The 20,351-nt window shown below is 44.7% G+C and overlaps 1 protein-coding gene across 1 annotated transcript in view; it reads left to right on the top strand.

Annotated features, from left to right (window-relative positions):
* The window catches only part of LOC106606155 (CUB and sushi domain-containing protein 3), a 540,034-nt gene that overhangs the window by 404,025 nt on the left and 115,658 nt on the right, over positions 1-20,351 (top strand). The window contains exons 51-53 of the mRNA XM_082975995.1: positions 15,195-15,380; positions 17,201-17,395; positions 18,836-19,009. Of these exons, the coding sequence (XP_082832121.1) occupies positions 15,195-15,380; positions 17,201-17,395; positions 18,836-19,009 (555 nt within the window). The remainder of the gene's footprint in view (positions 1-15,194; positions 15,381-17,200; positions 17,396-18,835; positions 19,010-20,351) is intronic.

The raw sequence follows: 20,351 nt of genomic DNA, 5'->3' as shown, positions 1-20,351 counted from the left end.
GTAGTGTATGCCGGTCTCTCTACAGCCCCTATAACAGAGAGTAGTTAGTCGTGTATGCCGGTCTCTCTTCAGCCCCTATAACAGAGAGTAGTTAGTAGTGTATGCCGGTCTCTCTTCAGCCCCTATAACAGAGAGTAGTTAGTCGTGTATGACGGTCTCTCTTCAGCCCCTATAACAGAGAGTAGTTAGTAGTGTATGCCGGTCTCTCTTCAGCCCCTATAACAGAGAGTAGTTAGTCGTGTATGACGGTCTCTCTTCAGCCCCTATAACAGAGAGTAGTTAGTCGTGTATGCCGGTCTCTCTACAGCCCCTATAACAGAGAGTAGTTAGTAGTGTATGCCGGTCTCTCTTCAGCCCCTATAACAGAGAGTAGTTAGTAGTGTATGCCGGTCTCTCTTCAGCCCCTATAACAGAGAGTAGTCTAGTCGTGTATGCCGGTCTCTCTTCAGCCCCTATAACAGAGAGTAGTTAGTCGTGTATGCCGGTCTCTCTTCAGCCCCTATAACAGAGAGTAGCTAGTCGTGTATGCCGGTCTCTCTTCAGCCCCTATAACAGAGAGTAGTTAGTAGTGTATGCCGGTCTCTCTTCAGCCCCTATAACAGAGAGTAGTTAGTAGTGTATGCCGGTCTCTCTTCAGCCCCTATAACAGAGAGTAGTTAGTCGTGTATGACGGTCTCTCTTCAGCCCCTATAACAGAGAGTAGTTAGTAGTGTATGCCGGTCTCTCTTCAGCCCCTATAACAGAGAGTAGTTAGTCGTGTATGACGGTCTCTCTTCAGCCCCTATAACAGAGAGTAGTTAGTAGTGTATGCCGGTCTCTCTTCAGCCCCTATAACAGAGAGTAGTTAGTCGTGTATGACGGTCTCTCTTCAGCCCCTATAACAGAGAGTAGTTAGTCGTGTATGCCGGTCTCTCTACAGCCCCTATAACAGAGAGTAGTTAGTAGTGTATGCCGGTCTCTCTTCAGCCCCTATAACAGAGAGTAGTTAGTAGTGTATGCCGGTCTCTCTTCAGCCCCTATAACAGAGAGTAGCTAGTCGTGTATGCCGGTCTCTCTTCAGCCCCTATAACAGAGAGTAGTTAGTAGTGTATACCGGTCTCTCTTCAGCCCCTATAACAGAGAGTAGTTAGTCGTGTATACCGGTCTCTCTTCAGCCCCTATAACAGAGAGTAGTTAGTCGTGTATGCCGGTCTCTCTTCAGCCCCTATAACAGAGAGTAGTTAATCGTGTATGCCGGTCTCTCTACAGCCCCTATAACAGAGAGTAGTTAGTAGTGTATGCCGGTCTCTCTTCAGCCCCTATAACAGAGAGTAGTTAGTCGTGTATGACGGTCTCTCTTCAGCCCCTATAACAGAGAGTAGTTAGTAGTGTATGCCGGTCTCTCTACAGCCCCTATAACAGAGAGTAGTTAGTAGTGTATGCCGGTCTCTCTTCAGCCCCTATAACAGAGAGTAGTTAGTCGTGTATGCCGGTCTCTCTTCAGCCCCTATAACAGAGAGTAGCTAGTCGTGTATGCCGGTCTCTCTTCAGCCCCTATAACAGAGAGTAGTTAGTAGTGTATGCCGGTCTCTCTTCAGCCCCTATAACAGAGAGTAGTTAGTAGTGTATGCCGGTCTCTCTTCAGCCCCTATAACAGAGAGTAGTTAGTCGTGTATGCCGGTCTCTCTTCAGCCCCTATAACAGAGAGTAGCTAGTCGTGTATGCCGGTCTCTCTTCAGCCCCTATAACAGAGAGTAGCTAGTCGTGTATGCCGGTCTCTCTTCAGCCCCTATAACAGAGAGTAGTTAGTAGTGTATGCCGGTCTCTCTACAGCCCCTATAACAGAGAGTAGCTAGTAGTGTATGCCGGTCTCTCTTCAGCCCCTATAACAGAGAGTAGCTAGTCGTGTATGCCGGTCTCTCTTCAGCCCCTATAACAGAGAGTAGTTAGTAGTGTATGCCGGTCTCTCTACAGCCCCTATAACAGAGAGTAGTTAGTCGTGTATGCCGGTCTCTCTTCAGCCCCTATAACAGAGAGTAGTTAGTCGTGTATGCCGGTCTCTCTTCAGCCCCTATAACAGAGAGTAGTTAGTCGTGTATACCGGTCTCTCTACAGCCCCTATAACAGAGAGTAGCTAGTCGTGTATGCCGGTCTCTCTTCAGCCCCTATAACAGAGAGTAGTTAGTAGTGTATGCCGGTCTCTCTTCAGCCCCTATAACAGAGAGTAGTTAGTCGTGTATGCCGGTCTCTCTTCAGCCCCTATAACAGAGAGTAGTTAGTCGTGTATGCCGGTCTCTCTTCAGCCCCATGTCAGTAGCTGAACTTCTGATTGAGGAGAATGTTCTGCCAAGTAGAAACAGAACAGAAATCAATCGTCTTTTGTTCTGTCAATTCCACCTCCTTTAGATGACTCTGGCTAGCTAACTTCCTTCCTGATTACCATGCAGTCTGTGGACAGTGTGTGCCTCCCAAATGGCACCCCTATTCCCTGTAGATAGTGCACTACTTCCTATGGGCCCTGGTCAAAAGTAGTGCACTAAATAGGGAATAGGGTGCCATTCGGCACGGAACCCATTTTTTTCCTGTGTCGGTTCCGTAACAGCGTTGTTGTGTTCCGTTCACCTAATTGGGTTCTTTGTTACCCTGGGAACCACACATTGTAGAAGGTGTCATGTCATTCTGTTCTTCCCCGTCCTGAAGCACTGCAGCGTTAACACCACGGTCTGTTCAACTAACACAGACAAGATCCATTATGCTGAAGCTGTGATTATATGTTACTACCGCTAAAGATCATGTAGCGTAACCTGGGATATAACTGTCACAATGCTAGTCTAGTCACCCACAACCAAATGAGCTCCTAAGGTGGTAACTAGACTCTAACACATCACTTTCCCTTGTTGTTCCTAGGGTGGTAACTAGACATGGTGGTTGTCTTTCCCTTGTTGTTCCTAGGGTGGTAACTAGACATGGTGGTTGTCTTTCCCTTGTTGTTCCTAGGGTGGTAACTAGACATGGTGGTTGTCTTTCCCTTGTTGTTCCTACGGTGGTAACTAGACATGGTGGTTGTCTTTCCCTTGTTGTTCCTAGGGTGGTAACTAGACATGGTGGTTGTCTTTCCCTTGTTGTTCCTAGGGTGGTAACTAGACATGGTGGTTGTCTTTCCCTTGTTGTTCCTAGGGTGGTAACTAGACATGGTGGTTGTCTTTCCCTTGTTGTTCCTAGGGTGGTAACTAGACATGGTGGTTGTCTTTCCCTTGTTGTTCCTAGGGTGGTAACTAGACATGGTGGTTGTCTTTCCCTTGTTGTTCCTAGGGTGGTAACTAGACATGGTGGTTGTCTTTCCCTTGTTGTTCCTAGGGTGGTAACTAGACATGGTGGTTGTCTTTCCCTTGTTGTTCCTAGGGTGGTAACTAGACATGGTGGTTGTCTTTCCCTTGTTGTTCCTAGGGTGGTAACTAGACATGGTGGTTGTCTTTCCCTTGTTGTTCCTAGGGTGGTAACTAGACATGGTGGTTGTCTTTCCCTTGTTGTTCCTACGGTGGTAACTAGACATGGTGGTTGTCTTTCCCTTGTTGTTCCTACGGTGGTAACTAGACATGGTGGTTGTCTTTCCCTTGTTGTTCCTAGGGTGGTAACTAGACATGGTGGTTGTCTTTCCCTTGTTGTTCCTAGGGTGGTAACTAGACATGGTGGTTGTCTTTCCCTTGTTGTTCCTAGGGTGGTAACTAGACATGGTGGTTGTCTTTCCCTTGTTGTTCCTAAGGTGGTAACTAGACATGGTGGTTGTCTTTCCCTTGTTGTTCCTAGGGTGGTAACTAGACATGGTGGTTGTCTTTCCCTTGTTGTTCCTAGGGTGGTAACTAGACATGGTGGTTGTCTTTCCCTTGTTGTTCCTAGGGTGGTAACTAGACATGGTGGTTGTCTTTCCCTTGTTGTTCCTAGGGTGGTAACTAGACATGGTGGTTGTCTTTCCCTTGTTGTTCCTAGGGTGGTAACTAGACATGGTGGTTGTCTTTCCCTTGTTGTTCCTAGGGTGGTAACTAGACATGGTGGTTGTCTTTCCCTTGTTGTTCCTAGGGTGGTAACTAGACATGGTGGTTGTCTTTCCCTTGTTGTTCCTAGGGTGGTAACTAGACATGGTGGTTGTCTTTCCCTTGTTGTTCCTAGGGTGGTAACTAGACATGGTGGTTGTCTTTCCCTTGTTGTTCCTAGGGTGGTAACTAGACATGGTGGTTGTCTTTCCCTTGTTGTTCCTAGGGTGGTAACTAGACATGGTGGTTGTCTTTCCCTTGTTGTTCCTAGGGTGGTAACTAGACATGGTGGTTGTCTTTCCCTTGTTGTTCCTAGGGTGGTAACTAGACATGGTGGTTGTCTTTCCCTTGTTGTTCCTACGGTGGTAACTAGACATGGTGGTTGTCTTTCCCTTGTTGTTCCTAGGGTGGTAACTAGACATGGTGGTTGTCTTTCCCTTGTTGTTCCTAGGGTGGTAACTAGACATGGTGGTTGTCTTTCCCTTGTTGTTCCTAGGGTGGTAACTAGACATGGTGGTTGTCTTTCCCTTGTTGTTCCTAGGGTGGTAACTAGACATGGTGGTTGTCTTTCCCTTGTTGTTCCTAGGGTGGTAACTAGACATGGTGGTTGTCTTTCCCTTGTTGTTCCTAGGGTGGTAACTAGACATGGTGGTTGTCTTTCCCTTGTTGTTCCTAGGGTGGTAACTAGACATGGTGGTTGTCTTTCCCTTGTTGTTCCTAGGGTGGTAACTAGACATGGTGGTTGTCTTTCCCTTGTTGTTCCTAGGGTGGTAACTAGACATGGTGGTTGTCTTTCCCTTGTTGTTCCTAGGGTGGTAACTAGACATGGTGGTTGTCTTTCTCTTGTTGTTCCTAGGTGGTAACTAGACATGGTGGTTGTCTTTCCCTTGTTGTTCCTAGGGTGGTAACTAGACATGGTGGTTGTCTTTCCCTTGTTGTTCCTAGGGTGGTAACTAGACATGGTGGTTGTCTTTCCCTTGTTGTTCCTAGGGTGGTATACTAGACATGGTGGTTGTCTTTCCCTTGTTGTTCCTAGGGTGGTAACTAGACATGGTGGTTGTCTCTCCCTTGTTGTTCCTAGGGTGGTAACTAGACATGGTGGTTGTCTTTCCCTTGTTGTTCCTAGGGTGGTAACTAGACATGGTGGTTGTCTTTCCCTTGTTGTTCCTAGGGTGGTAACTAGACATGGTGGTTGTCTTTCCCTTGTTGTTCCTAGGGTGGTAACTAGACATGGTGGTTGTCTTTCCCTTGTTGTTCCTAGGGTGCAGGTGTCTTTAAGTAGTGTGTTTTTATAATGTGTTTAGGATCGTTGTCTGTCTAATCATTGCTGATGATTGTGGTGATCAAACAATTTACCAGGTTGGCATCAATGAAGTTCTACTCTACTGTACTCTACTCTATTCTACTCTACTCTACTCTATTCTACTCTACTCTATCCTACTCTACTCTATTCTACTCTACTATACTCTATTATACTCTACTCTACTCTACTATACTCTTTTCTACTCTACTCTACTCTACTCTATTCTACTCTACTCTACTATACTCTATCTCTCTACTCTACTCTACTCTATTCTACTCTACTCTACTATACTCTATTATACTCTACTCTACTCTACTATACCCTATTCTACTCTACTCTCTTCTACTCTACTCTCTTCTACTCTACTCTACTCTACTCTTCTCTGTTATACTCTACTCTACTCTATTATACTCTACTATACTCTATTCTACTCTACTCTCTTCTACTCTACTCTACTCTATTCTACTCTACTCTCTTCTACTCTACTCTACTCTATTTTACTATACTATACTCTATTCTACTCTACTCTACTATACTCTACTCTACTCTATTATACTCTACTCTACTCTACTCTACTCTACTCTACTCTACTCTACTCTACTCTACTCTCTTCTACTCTACTCTATTTTACTATACTATACTCTTTTCTACTCTACTCTCTTCTACTCTACTCTACTCTATTTTACTATATAGGTGAATGTAATGGTGGTGGTCCATGTTGTTTCTAACGCCCCCAGGTGTCCTAAAACAGAGAATCAAAAAGCTAGATGGTGTGTGTTATTGCTATCTAAAGCTGTTTTAATGGTAGATATCATAGAGAAGAGGCTATTAGGGGTTAAACAACACTGTGTAATCAGGTGGAACGTGGGAGGAACAAAATACCTTGTACTTTATGTCACATCTGTAAGTGAATATAATGGCAGTGTAACCTAAATCATAACCATGAATTAATCTATAGGTGAATATAATGGTAGTGTAACCTAAATCATTTCCATTAATTAATCTATAGGTGAATATAATGGCAGTGTAACCTAAATGATGAATTCTCTCTGCTATGAAACAGTTGTAGTGTACGTCAATGGAACCATATGAACAACTACATAATGCCACTACATACATTACTTGATCATAATTACTACCAGAACGAGGGGATCATTCGGGAAAGGTATCTCTCTGTGATCGGGTCGTCTGAAAAGAACGACAACGTAAACACTAAAAATGATTTATTTCCTCTAAATCATTATCTCTAATGGCGTAGTGTTTTAGCAAGACAGAGCTGTGGGAAATTACACCCCGTAAGTACTTGTTAATTAGCTCTTCATGAACCGTCTATCCAATTCATTTCCATGTAATTCTTCGACACAGTTATTACCTAGTAGTTGCCTAGCAACTAGTCATTATCTGGTAACTATGAACTACCTAGTAGCTAGTAATTACCTATGAACGAGTAATTACCCAGTCACTATTAACTACCTAGTAACTAGTAATGACCTAGTCACTATTGACTACCTAGTAGCTAGTAATTACCTAGTCACTATTAACTACCAAGTAACTAGCAATTACATTTAACTAGCAATTACCTAGTAATTATGAACTACCTAGTAGCTAGTAATTACCTAGTAACTATTATATACAGATTAACTAGTAATTACTATTAACTGCCTAGTAACTAGTAATTAGCTAGTAAGTATTAACTAACTAGTAACTAATTACCTATTAACTATTAATGACATAGTAACTACCTAGTAACTGGTAATTGCCTTGCATCTATTAACTAGCTAGTTCAGGAATGAAGAAGGCTTTGTAGAAGGAAGTGCAACCAGTCACAGATTTAAATTACTAGGATGGCAACTGATACCTGTATTTAAATGTGAGGTGATAGAGTAGTAGAATATACCTGTATTTAAAGGTGAGGTGACAGAGTAGTAGAATATACCTTTATTTAAATGTGAGGTGATAGAGTAGCAGAAAAATCATTTTTTTTAAGTGAGGTGATAGAGTAGTAGAATATACCTTTATTTAAAGGTGAGGTGATAGTAGTAGAATATACCTTTATTTAAAGGTGAGGTGATAGTAGTAGAATATACCTTTATTTAAAAGTGAGGTGAGAATAGTAGAATATACCTTTATTTAAAAGTGAGGTGATAGAGTAGTAGAATATACCTTTATTTAAAAGTGAGGTTATAGAGTAGTAGAATATAACTTTATTTAAAAAATATATATATATTTCACCTTTTTTTAACCAACATACAACAACACAGAGTTACACATGGAGTAAAACAAACATACAGTCAATAATACAGTAGAAAAAGAAGTCTATATACAATGTGAGCAAATGAGGTGAGATAAGGGAGGTAAAGGCAAAAAAAGGCCATGGTGGCAAAGTAAATGCAATATAGCAAGTAAAACACTGGAATGGTAGATTTGTAGTGGAAGAAAGTGCAAAGTAGAAATAGAAATAATGGGGTGCAAAGGAGCAAAATAAATAAATACAGTAGGGGAAGAGGTAGTTGTTTGGGCTAAATTATAGATGGGCTATGTACAGGTGCAGTGATCTGTGAGCTGCTCTGATATTTAAAATGAGGTGATAGAGTAGTAGAATATACCTTTATTTAAAGGTGAGGTGAGAGAGTAGTAGAATATACTTTTATCAGTTGTTTTATTTTCTCTTCATTGGCTCCCAGTTGAAAATCAGAGTGATTAAGGTGCTTGTATTACTGTCCAAAGCCTTGCATCATGGCCTGGCTCCCAGACTTTGGCTCCCAGACTCCGGTCTAATTGATCCTGATAATCTCCCAAACACAGATATGGCTCTGTTGCTCTGTTGCTTTGCTAACCAAACACAGGTCTCCTCTTCACTGGCGTCAGTGTGTCAGAGAAAGCAGAAGAAGGAAGAGATGCATCTTATATATTCTCTGTTCTCTTCCTTTCTCTGCTCTTCTTACTTTTCCTTTCTCTGCTCTTCTTTCTCTGTTCTGTCCTCCCCTCTTTTGTTCTCTCCTTCTTCTGTTCTCTCCTAGCCTCTTCTGTTCTCTCCTCCCCTCTTCTGTTCCCTCCTCCCATCTTCTGTTCTCTCCTCCCCTCTTCTGTTCTCTCTCCACCTCTTCTGTTCTCTACTCCCCTCCTCTCCTCTCCCCCTCTTCTGTTCTCTCGCCCCCTCTTCTGTTCTCTCCTCGCCTCTTCTGTTCTCTCCTCTCCTCCCCTCTTCTCCAAATCCAGTCTTGTGTAACAATCCGCCTGTAGCTGCCAGTGAATCAGACATAATTGCTGTTTTTAGGTCCCTGATTAGTAAGAGCATCTCTCTAGCGTGGCCTGTGGCTGTTAATCATACCATTTAGATGTATTGAGATGTTAGAAATGGTGTTTATTTACATTCTTTGTACTTTCATTTGCTCATATTGTGTCCCTCTAGTTCAGGGGTTCTCCGAGTGGGTTCCACAGATGTATTGCAGGCAGATCTCAATACAGTGGCTTGCAAAAGTATTCACCCTCCTTGGTATTTTTCCTATGTTGTTGCCTTACAACCTGGAATGAAAATGAATTTTTCGGCAGTTCGTATCATTTGATTTACACAACACCTCTTTGAAGATGCAAAATATTTTTTATTGTGAAACAAACAAGAAATAAGACAAAAAAAAACAGAAAACTTGAGCGTGCATAACTATCCCCCCCCCCCCAAAGTCAATACTTTGTAGAGCCACCTTTTGCAGCCATTACAGCTGCAAGTCTCTTGGGGTATGTCTCTATAAGTTTGGCACATCTAGCCACTGGGATTTTTGGCCATTCTTCAAGGCAAAACTGCTCCAGCTCATTCAAGTTAGATGGGTTCTGCTGGTGTACAGCAATCTTTAAGTCATACCACAGATTCTCAATTGGATTGAGGTCTGGGCTTTGACTAGGCCATTCCAAGACATTTAAATGTTTCCCCTTAAACCATTAGAGTGTTGCTTTAGCAGTATGCTTAGGGTCATTGTTCTGCTGGAAGGTGAACCTCCGTCCCAGTCTCAAATCTCTGGAAGACTGAAACAGGTTTCCCCTCAATAATTCCCCTGTATTTAGCACCATCCATCATTCCTTCGACTCTGACCAGTTTCCCAGTCCCTGCCGATGAAAAACATCCCCACAACATGATGCTGCCACCACCATGCTTCACTGCGGGGATGGTGCTCTCGGGGTGATGAGAGGTGCTGGGTTTGCGCCAGAAATACTGTTTTCCTTGTTGGCCAAAAAGCTACATTTTAGTCTCGTCTGACCAGAGTACCTTCATCCATATGTTTGGGGAGTCTCCCACATGCCTTTTGGTGAACACCAAACGTGGTTGCTTATGTTTTTCCTCTAGCAATGGCTTTTTTTCTGGCGACTCTTCCGTAAAGCCCAGCTCTGTGGAGTGTACAGCTTAAAGTGGTCCTATGGACAGATACTCCAATCTCCGCTGTGGAGCTTTGCAGCTCCTTCAGGGTTATCTTTGGTCTCTTTGGTGCCTCTCTGATTAACTTACATCTAGACGTTCCGCTAGCGGAACACCTGCTCCAATATCCAATGATGGGCGTGGCGCGAAATACAAACTCCTCTAAAATACAAAAACTTCAATTTTTCAAACATATGACTATTTCACAGCATTTTAAAGATAAGACTCTCCTTTATCTAACCACACTGTCCGATTTCAAAAAGGCTTTACAACGAAAGCAAAACATTAGATTATGTCAGCAGAGTACCAAGCCAGAAATAATCAGACACCCATTTTTCAAGCTAGCATATAATGTCACAAAAACCCAGAAGACAGCTAAATGCAGCACTAACCTTTTATGATCTTCATCAGATGACAACCCTAGGACATTATGTTATACAATACATGCATGTTTTGTTCAATCAAGTTCATATTTATATCAAAAACCAGCTTTTTACATTAGCATGTGACGTTCAGAACTAGCATACCCCCCGCAAACTTCCGGGGAATTCGCTAACATTTTACTAAATTACTCACGATAAACGTTCACAAAAAGCATAACAATTATTTTAAGAATTATAGATACAGACCTCCTCTATGCACTCGATATGTCCGATTTTAAAATAGCTTTTTGGTGAAAGCACATTTTGCAATATTCTAAGTACATAGCCCAGGCATCACGGGCTAGCTATTTAGACACCCGGCAAGTTTAGCACTCACCAATATCAGCTTTACTATTATAAAAGTTTCATTACCTTTTGTTGTCTTCGTCAGAATGCACTCCCAGGACTGCTACTTCAATAACAAATGTTGGTTTGGTCCAAAATAATCCATAGTTATATTCAAATAGCTCCGTTTTGTTTGTGCGTTCAGGTCACTATCCGAAGGGTGACGCGCGGGCGCATTTCGTGACAAAAGATTTCTAAATATTCCATTACCGTACTTCGAAGCATGTCAAACGCTGTTTAAAATCAATTTTTATGCGATTTCTCTCGTTAAATAGCGACAATATTCCAACCGGGCAACGTTGTATTCATTCAAAGGCTGAAAGAAAAAAATTGAGAATTCTCGTGACCGCGCATCTCCAGTCTCACTGTCCCCAGGCTGACCACTCACAAATTCTGCTGCTGTTCTTTGCCCAGAGACAGCAGACACCCCATTCCACTTTCTGGCGGCTTTAGAGAGCCAATGGAAACCTTAGAAAATGTCACGTTACAGCACAGATGCTGTATTTTTGATAGAGATGCAACAGAAGGACAACAAATTGTCAGACAGGGCACTTCCTGTATGGAATCTTCTCAGGTTTTGGCCTGCCATATGAGTTCTATTATACTCACAGACACCATTCAAACAGTTTTAGAAACTTTAGAGTGTTTTCTATCCAAATCTACTAATTATATGCATATTCTAGTTTCTGGGCAGGAGTAGTAACCAGATTAATTCGGGTACGTTTTTTATCCGGTCGTGAAAATACTGCCCCCTATCCCAAAGAAGTTAACAGCTTCTACCCCCCAAGCCATAAGACTGCTGAACAATTAATCAAATGGTCACCCAGACTATTTGACCCCCCCCCCCCCCTTTGTTTTTACACTGCTGCTACTCGCTGTTTATTATCTATGCATGGTCACTTTACAAATGACCTCGACTAACCTGTACCCCTGCACATTGACTCAGTACCAGTACCCCCTGTACATAGCCTCGTTATTGTTATGTAAATGTATGTTACTTTTTGATTGATTCTTTATTTTGTAAGTATTTTATTAATTATATTTCTTGAACTTAATTGTTGGTTAAGGGCTTTTAAGTAAGCATTTCACAGTAAGGTTGTATTCAGCGCATGTGACAAATAAAATTGTTTTTCATTTGAGCCTCAGGAATCTGGGAGTTTAGATGTGTTGAGTCTGAGGTATCTGGGAATTTAGATGGGTTGAGTCTGAGATATCTGGGAGTTTAGATGGGTTGAGCCTGAGGTATCTGGGAGTTTAGATGGGTTGAGTCTGAGGTATCTGGGAGTTTAGATGGGTTGAGTCTGAGATATCTGGGAGTTTAGATGTGTTGAGTCTCAGGTATCTGGGAGTTTAGATGGGTTGAGTCTGAGATATCTGGGAGTTTAGATGGGTTGAGTCTGAGGTATCTGGGAGTTTAGATGGGTTGAGTCTGAGATATCTGGGAGTTTAGATGTGTTGAGTCTGAGATACTGCTCTATGATGATACATTAACATGGCTATAACCCTAATGTCACAGTAGATAGGTCCCCAGATCCTCAAAAGGTTTTTCAGCTGCACCATCGAGAGCATACAAGGCGGTTGCATCACCGCCTTGTATGGCAACTGCTCGGCATCTGACTGTAAAGCGCTACATTGAGGCGCGGGAACCTGTCGATCCAGCTGAGGCGCGGGAACCTGTCGATCCAGCTGAGGCGCGGGAACCTGTCGATCCAGCTGAGGCGCGGGAGCATGGCGACCTAGAGCACCGGAGAGAGAGCATACGTGACAGTACCCCCTCCCCGGCGTGTTCGGCTCCAGCCGCAGGACGCCAACCACAGGGACGATCCCGGGGATCAGGAGCGGGCCGGTCGCCTCCGCTGAGGCGCAGAAACCTGACGAACCCGGCTGAGGAATGAGAGCCTTATGAGCCGGCCGAGACCTCCCCGGTTGCCTCGGTCGAGGCACGGGAACCTGTTCACCAGCTGAGGCAGCGGAGCCTATCGAGCCAGCTGAGGCATGGCAGCCTGTCGAGCCAGCTGAGGCATGGCAGCCTGTCGATCCCGCTGAGGCATGGCAGCCTGTCGATCCCGCTGAGGCATGGCAGCCTGTCGATCCCGCTGAGGCATGGCAGCCTGTCGAGCCAGCTGAGGCATGGCAGCCTGTCGAGCCAGCTGAGGCATGGCAGCCTGTCGAGCCAGCTGAGGCATGGCAGCCTGTCGATCCCGCTGAGGCATGGCAGCCTGTCGATCCCGCTGAGGCATGGCAGCCTGTCGATCCCGCTGAGGCATGGCAGCCTGTCGATCCCGCTGAGGCATGGCAGCCTGTCGAGCCAGCTGAGGCATGGCAGCCTGTCGAGCCAGCTGAGGCATGGCAGCCTGTCGAGCCAGCTGAGGCAGGGGAACCCGTCGATCCTGCCGAGGCATGGCAACCTGTCGAGCCAGCTGAGGCAGGGGAACCCGTCAAACCGGCTGAGGCCTCCCAGGTAGCTCCGGTTCTGACACCCGGACCCGACATCATCTCCAAAACAAAAAAAAAACAAAAAAACACCCCCTGATGCTTCCCTTTGGTGAGGCGTCATTCTGTAACGATGTGCGCTGAGAGTCAGGAAGCAAGTTCAGAGAGTGAGTGTTTTAATAAATAAACGAAACATAATACAAAACAAGAAACACCGACATGACACAGAAACAGAAACAATGACTCCTGGGGAAGGAACCAAAGGGAGTGACATATATACAGGGCAGGTAATCAGGGAGGTGATGGAGTCCAGGTGATGTGTCATAATGCGCTGATGCGCGTAACGATGGTGACAGGTGTGCGCCGTAACGAGAAGCCTGGTGACCTGGAGACCAGAGAGGGAGCACACGTGACAGCTTGTAAGTAAGCATTTCACGGTAAGGTATACCTACACCTGTTGTATTCGGCGCGTGTGACAAATAAAATTGGATATGATTTGCATTGAGGCTTTAAAACGACAAAGTTTTGCTCTCTACCTCATGGCAAAATGTGTAAAATTGCAGAATATTAGCTTTCAAGTTGCAACAACAACAAAAAAAATCTCTCTACCCCCTATGACAAAATATGTAGAATTGCAGGAAATTAGGTGGAAAACTGAAGAAAAAAAATGCTCTCTTCGATGCCATTAGACGGGCCTTTAAAATGTTCCTTCCCCAGTGTCCGGGACATGGTTTGTCCAACCATTCACTGCCAGAGTTCTAGTAAAACTCTTTGTATGTTATTTTATCTCAGTCAAGTTGTGTTCTGATTATTCAATAAGGGTAATAACCGGATGAATTTATTATCACAGAAGAGGTCCCCCCGCACCCAAGGCGGTTGAGAACACCTGCTCTAATTGGACTAAATTGGGACTGTAGATCTTTTATTCTTTGAAGTGTCACTAATGTTCTGTGGAGAGTGACGTTATGGCACCTCCGTGAAATGCTTTAAATAACGGAAGATTAACGTCACAAATATCCATCAATACTGGCTGTCTGATTTCGCAGGACATTTGTCTCAATGTAATGGCTACAGTTTATTGCTCTTAGCTCCATTTAACTGTGATGTGTGTATGACTGTAATCTGATTCACTGTACCAATCAGTTCATGTGTAATCTATCCCATATTTAACTGTGATGTGTGTATGACTGTAATCTGATTCACTGTACCAGTCAGTAATCTATCCCATATTTAACTGTGATGTGTGTATGACAGTAAGCTATCCCATATTTAACTGTGATCATGTGTGTGTGTGTGTGTGTCGTGTGTGTGTGTGTGTGTGTGTGTGTGTGTAGTGTGTGTGTGTGTGTGTGTGTGTGTGTGTCTGTGTGTGTGTGTGTGTGTCTGTGTGTGTGTGTGTGTGTGTGATGTGTGTGTGTCTGTGTGTGTGTGTGTGTGTGTTTATGTGTGTGTGTGTGTGTGTGTGTGTGTGATGTTTATGTGTGTGTGTGTGTGTGTGTGTGTGTGTGTGTGTGTGTGTGTGTGTGTGTGTGTGTGTGTGTGTGTGTGTGTGTGTGTGTGTGTGTGTGTGTGTGTGTGTGTGTGTGTGTGTGTGTGTGTGTGTGTGTGTGTGTGTGTGTGTGTGTGTGTGTGTGTGTGTGTGTGTGTCCCAGTCGTTCACAGAGAGGATGTTGATGTTTCTCCATCTTGTCTGTGATGATAAACGTTTCTCTCCACCGTATCTAATCACTTTGCTCTTCCGTCTCCTCCCGGCTGCTCAGCGCCTGGAAAAATCCTTGATGCACGCTCACTCTGTGTGTCTCCTTTGTCTGTGTCTGTGTGTGTCTGTATGTGTGTGTCTGTATGTGCCTGTGTGTGTCTGTGTATTTGTGTGTGTGTGTGTGTGTCTGTCTGTGTGTGTGTGTGTGTGTGTGTGTGTGTGTGTGTGTGTCTGTGTATTCGCCTATGTGTGTGTGTGTGTGTGTGTGTAGTGTGTAGTGTGTGTGTGTGTGTGTGTGTGTAGTGTGTAGTGTGTGTGCCTGTGTGTGTGTCTGTGTATTTGCCTGTGTGTGTGTGTGTGTGTGTCTGTATTCGCGTGTGTGTGTGTGTGTGTGTCTGTATTCGCGTGTGTGTGTAGTGTGTGTGTGTGTGTGTGTGTGTGTGTGTGTGTGTGTGTGTGTGTGTGTGTGTGTGTGTGTGTGTGTGTGTGTGTGTGTGTGTGTGTGTGTGTGTGGTGCAGATGCCTGCCTCATGTTTCTCCCCGTGTCTGTGTTTCTCCCCCTACCCCCCCCCAGCGGTGTCGTGTGGAGCGCCCACTGCGCCCCTGAATGGAGGTGTGCAGGCTGTTGATTACTCCGTTGGTACACGTTTAACCTACTTCTGCAACAACGGCTTCAGGCTCTCCTCCAAGGACCTCACCACCACCGTCTGCCAGCCTGATGGCACCTGGAGCAACCACAACAAAATACCCCGCTGCCCAGGTAAGAGATGAGATTAACACACACACACTCATGGAGCAACCACAACAAAATACCCCGCTGTCCAGGTAAGAGATGAGATTAACACACACACACTCATGGAGCAACCACAACAAAATACCCCGCTGTCCAGGTAAGACAAGAGATTAACACACACACACTCATGGAGCAACCACAACAAAATACCTCGCTGTCCAGGTAAGAGATGAGATTAACACACACACACTCATGGAGCAACCACAACAAAATACCTCGCTGTCCAGGTAAGAGATGAGATTAACACACACACACTCATGGAGCAACCACAACAAAATACCTCGCTGTCCAGGTAAGACAAGAGATTAACACACACACACTCATGGAGCAACCACAACAAAATACCTCGCTGTCCAGGTAAGAGATGAGATTAACACACACACACTCATGGAGCAACCACAACAAAATACCCCGCTGCCCAGGTAAGACAAGAGATTAACACACACACACTCATGGAGCAACCACAACAAAATACCTCGCTGTCCAGGTAAGAGATGAGATTAACACACACACACTCATGGAGCAACCACAACAAAATACCCCGCTGCCCAGGTAAGACAAGAGATTAACACACACACACTCATGGAGCAACCACAACAAAATACCCCGCTGTCCAGGTAAGACAAGAGATTAACACACACACACTCATGGAGCAACCACAACAAAATACCCCGCTGCCCAGGTAACACAAGAGATGCACTTTGCAGTACCAGCCTGTCTGTCTGCTTCCTAATGGAAGAGATTAAACTGTCCCCCTTTTGGTGAGGTGCTGACTAATGGAAGAGATTAAACTGTCCCCCTTTTGGTGAGGTGCTGACTAATGGAAGATAGATTAAACTGTCCTCCTTTTGGTGAAGTGCTGACTAATGGAAGACAGATTAAACTGTCCTCCTTTTGGTGAAGTGCTGACTAATGGAAGAGATTAAACTGTCCCCCTTTTGGTGAGGTGCTGACTAATGGAAGAGATTAAACTGTCCTCCTTTTGGTGAAGTGCTGACTAATGGAGATTAAACTGTCCTCCTTTTGGTGAAGTGCTGACTAATGGAAGAGATTAAACTGTCCTCCTTTTGGTGAGGTGCTGACTAATGGAAGATAGATTAAACTGTCCCCCTTTTGGTGAGGTGCTGACTAATGGAAGAGATTAAACTGTCCTCCTTTTGGTGAGGTGCTGACTAATGGAAGACAGATTAAACTGTCCCCCTTTTGGTGAGGTGCTGACTAATGGAAGATAGATTAAACTGTCCTCCTTTTGGTGAGGTGCTGACTAATGGAAGAGATTAAACTCATAACTTCTCTCCATCGCACTCATCTCAACGAGTCGCCGTAGTATTTGACCAAAACTCGTGTTCTATTGTTGTGTTTGTGGTCCCACAGTGCTCTGATATGAAAGCATTAAACAATAGAAGTGGGTGCGTATATTTACATGATCATGTGTGTTCCTGTTTCTTGCTGTATTCTTTGAAATGAGTTTTGGGGTCTTATGCTGGGTTACTGTAAAAACACTTTGTTTATATGAATAATAGATGTGATTGATTGAATATTTATCTTGTCCCACAATGGCGGAATTCCCCATTCTGGGATCGTTCTCCCTGGACCATGAGTTTACTATTGTTGTGTTTGTGGTCCTACAGTGGAGGTATATTGACTGGTTACATGGCCCCCTAGCTCCATCCCTCAGCTCTACACCAGAAGAAGTGTTGGGGGCTGCTGTTTGAAGTTTTTTGTTTTCAAATCCCAGACTGTAGCTTTAACATGTTGTTTTTTTCTTTGTGTTTGTGGTCCCACAGTGGTGGTATGTCCCAGTCTGGGCTCCTTCTCTCTGGACCACGGGAAGTGGACGATCGTCAACGGGTCCAGCTATGAGTTCAGAACCAAGGTGGTCTTCAGCTGTAACCCGGGTTACTACCGGCTCGGCCCCGCTCACATCCAGTGCTTGGCCAATGGGGCGTGGAGCTGGAGGAACGAACGACCTCGATGCAGAAGTGGGTGGTGACATTTTTACCACTGGTCTAGTCTTGATCAAGTCTTCGTTGTGAAGAGATGTCTCTATGTTGTCATGGGAACTATTGTAGGAGAGTCTTGAATAGATTCAGATTGTTTTCTCTTTAAACGGTGTGTGTGTGTGTGGGTGTGGGTGTGTGTGTGTGTGTGGGTGTGGGTGGGGGTGTGGGTGTGTGTGTGTGTGTGTGTGTGTGTGTGTGTGTGTGTGTGTGTGTGTGATGTGTGTTGGGGGGGGGGGTGTGGGGGGGGGGGGGTGTGTGGGTGTGTGTGTGTGTGTGTGTGTGGTGAGAGTATTGAATAAGTATTGAACCATTCAGTAATGATTTAAAAGACGTCTCTATACAGAGCACCACCACTAGAACATTTAAGGTGTTGAACAAAAAGGGAACAATTATCCAGCTGTGAAATAGTCAATGAGTTCTGTTTTATCTCACTAAGGTCAATGGAGAAGATATAAATTACTGTTGACGTGAAGTAAGCCAACTATCTCCTCTGCTCTATGCTCTCCACTGTCTCTCTCTCTCTCTGCTGTCCCCTGTCTCTCTCTCTCTCTGCTCTCCCCTGCTCTGCTCTCTCTCTCTCTCTCTCTCTCTCTCTCTCTGCTGTCCCCTGTCTGTCTCTCTCTCTGCTCTCCCCTGTGCTCTCTCTCTGCTCCCCCGCTCTCCCTCGCTGTCCCCTGTCTCTCTCTCTCTCTCTCTCTCTCTCTGCTTCCCCTGTCTTCTCTCTCTCTGCTCTCCCCTGTTCTCTCTCTCTGCTCTCCCCTGTCTCTCTCTCTCTGCTTCCCCTGTCTCTCTCGCTCTCTCTGCTGTCACCTGTCTCTCTCTCTGCTCTCCCCTGTCTGTCTCTCTCTCTGCTCTCCCCTGTCTGTCTCTCTCTCTGCTGTCCTCTCTCTCTCTCGCTCTCTCTCTGCTGTCCCTGTCTGTCTCTCTCTCTGCTCTCCCTGTTCTCTCTCTCTGCTCTCCCCTGTCTCTCTCTCTCTCTGCTTCCCTGTCTCTCTCTCTCTCTCTCTCTCTCTCTGCTGTCCCCTGTCTGTCTCTCTCTCTGCTCTCCCTGTGCTCTCTCTCTGCTCTCCCCTGTCTCTCTCTCTCTGCTCTCCCCTGTCTCTCTCGCTCTCTCTGCTGTCCCCTGTCTCTCTCTCTGCTCTCCCCTGTCTGTCTCTCTCTCTGCTCTCCCCTGTCTGTCTCTCTCTCTGCTGTCCCCTGTCTTTCTCTCTCTCTCTCTCTCTCTCTCTCTCTCTGCTCTCCCCTGTCTCTCTCTCTCTCTCTCTCTCTCTGCTGTCCCCTGTCTGTCTCTCTCTCTGCTCTCCACTGTCTATCTCTCTCTCTGCTCTCCCCTGTCTCTCTCTCTCACTCTCTGCCCTCCCCTGTCTCTCTCTCTCTCTCTCTCTCTGGTCTCACCTGTCTGTCTCTTTCTTATTGCAGTCATTTCCTGTGGAGAGCTGCCCACTCCTCCTAATGGGAGAAAGATTGGAACTCAAACTACCTTTGGAGGGTCGGCCATCTTCAGCTGCAACCCTGGATACATCCTGGTGGGATCCACCGTGAGGGAGTGCATGCTGTCAGGACTGTGGAGCGGCATAGAGACTCAATGCCTGGGTAGGGACTCCCACTCTAGCCTGGGTACCAGTCTGTTTGTGTCATCATGCCACTACTTGCCACTCCTTGTCATGATAGCATAGACATATCTGGGACCGGGAAAGTCCTATTCTCCTTCCTTCCTTTCCTATTTATTTAGTGGGATAGACAGGCTTCTACTAAAGCAGATGTATTGTAGCTAGAGGTCATGTGATTATACTGCGTGATGGTATCAGACAGTACTTGAGGAATATATAGAGAATATACACTGAGTTTACAAAACATTAAGAACACCTTCCTAAACTTGAGCTGCACCCCCTTTTCACCTTCAGAACAGCCTCAAGTTGTCGGGTCATGGACTCTACAAGGTGTCGAAAGCGTTCCACAGGGATGTTGACTCCAATGCTTCCCACAGTTGTGTCAAGTTGGCTGGATGTCCTTTAGGTGGTGGACCTTTCTTGATACACACAGGAAACTGTTGAGTGTGAAAAACCCAGCGGCGTTGCAGTTCTTGACACAAACCGGTGCACCTGGCACCTACTACCATACCCCGTTCAAAGGCACTTCAATATTTTATTTTGCCCTTTCACCCTCTGCATGGCACACATACACAATCCATGTCTCAACTATCTCAAGGCTTGAAAACTATTATTTTACCTGTCTCCTCCCCTTCATCTACACTGATTGAAGTGGATTTAACAAGTGACGTCAATAAGGGATCATAGCTTTCACCTGGATTCACCTGGTCAGGCTGTTATGGAAAGAGATGTTTTGTAAAATCTGTGTATAGATAATATATAGAGAATTTATAGAGGATATTTATCAGATTTATAGAGAATATATAGAGGATATATAGAGAATATAAAGATAATATTTAGAGGATATATAGAGGATATTTAGATAATATATGGGGGATATATAGAGGATATATAGACGATACATAGAGGATACATAGAGGATATATAGAGGATACATAGAGGATATATAGAGGATATATAGAGGATACATAGAAGATATATAGAGGATATATAGAGGATATATAGAGGATACATAGAGGATACATAGAGGATATATAGAGGATACATAGAAGATTTATAGAGGATATATAGAGGATACATAGAGGATACATAGATAATATATGGGGGATATATAGAGGATATGTAGAGGATATATAGAGGATATGTAGAGGATATGTAGAGGATATGTAGAGGATACATAGAGGATACATAGAGGATACGTAGAGGATACGTAGAGGATACATATAGGATACATAGAGGATACATAGAGGATACGTAGAGGATATGTAGAGGATACGTAGAGGATACGTAGAGGATATATAGAGGATACATAGAGAATATATAGA

Source organism: Salmo salar, chromosome 05 (genome assembly GCF_965601325.2).
Source record: "Salmo salar chromosome 05, fSalSal1, whole genome shotgun sequence".
Lineage (NCBI taxonomy): Eukaryota > Metazoa > Chordata > Actinopteri > Salmoniformes > Salmonidae > Salmo > Salmo salar.
The sequence above is the reverse complement of the archived record's forward strand: the minus strand, read 5'-3'. Positions and strand labels throughout refer to the sequence as shown.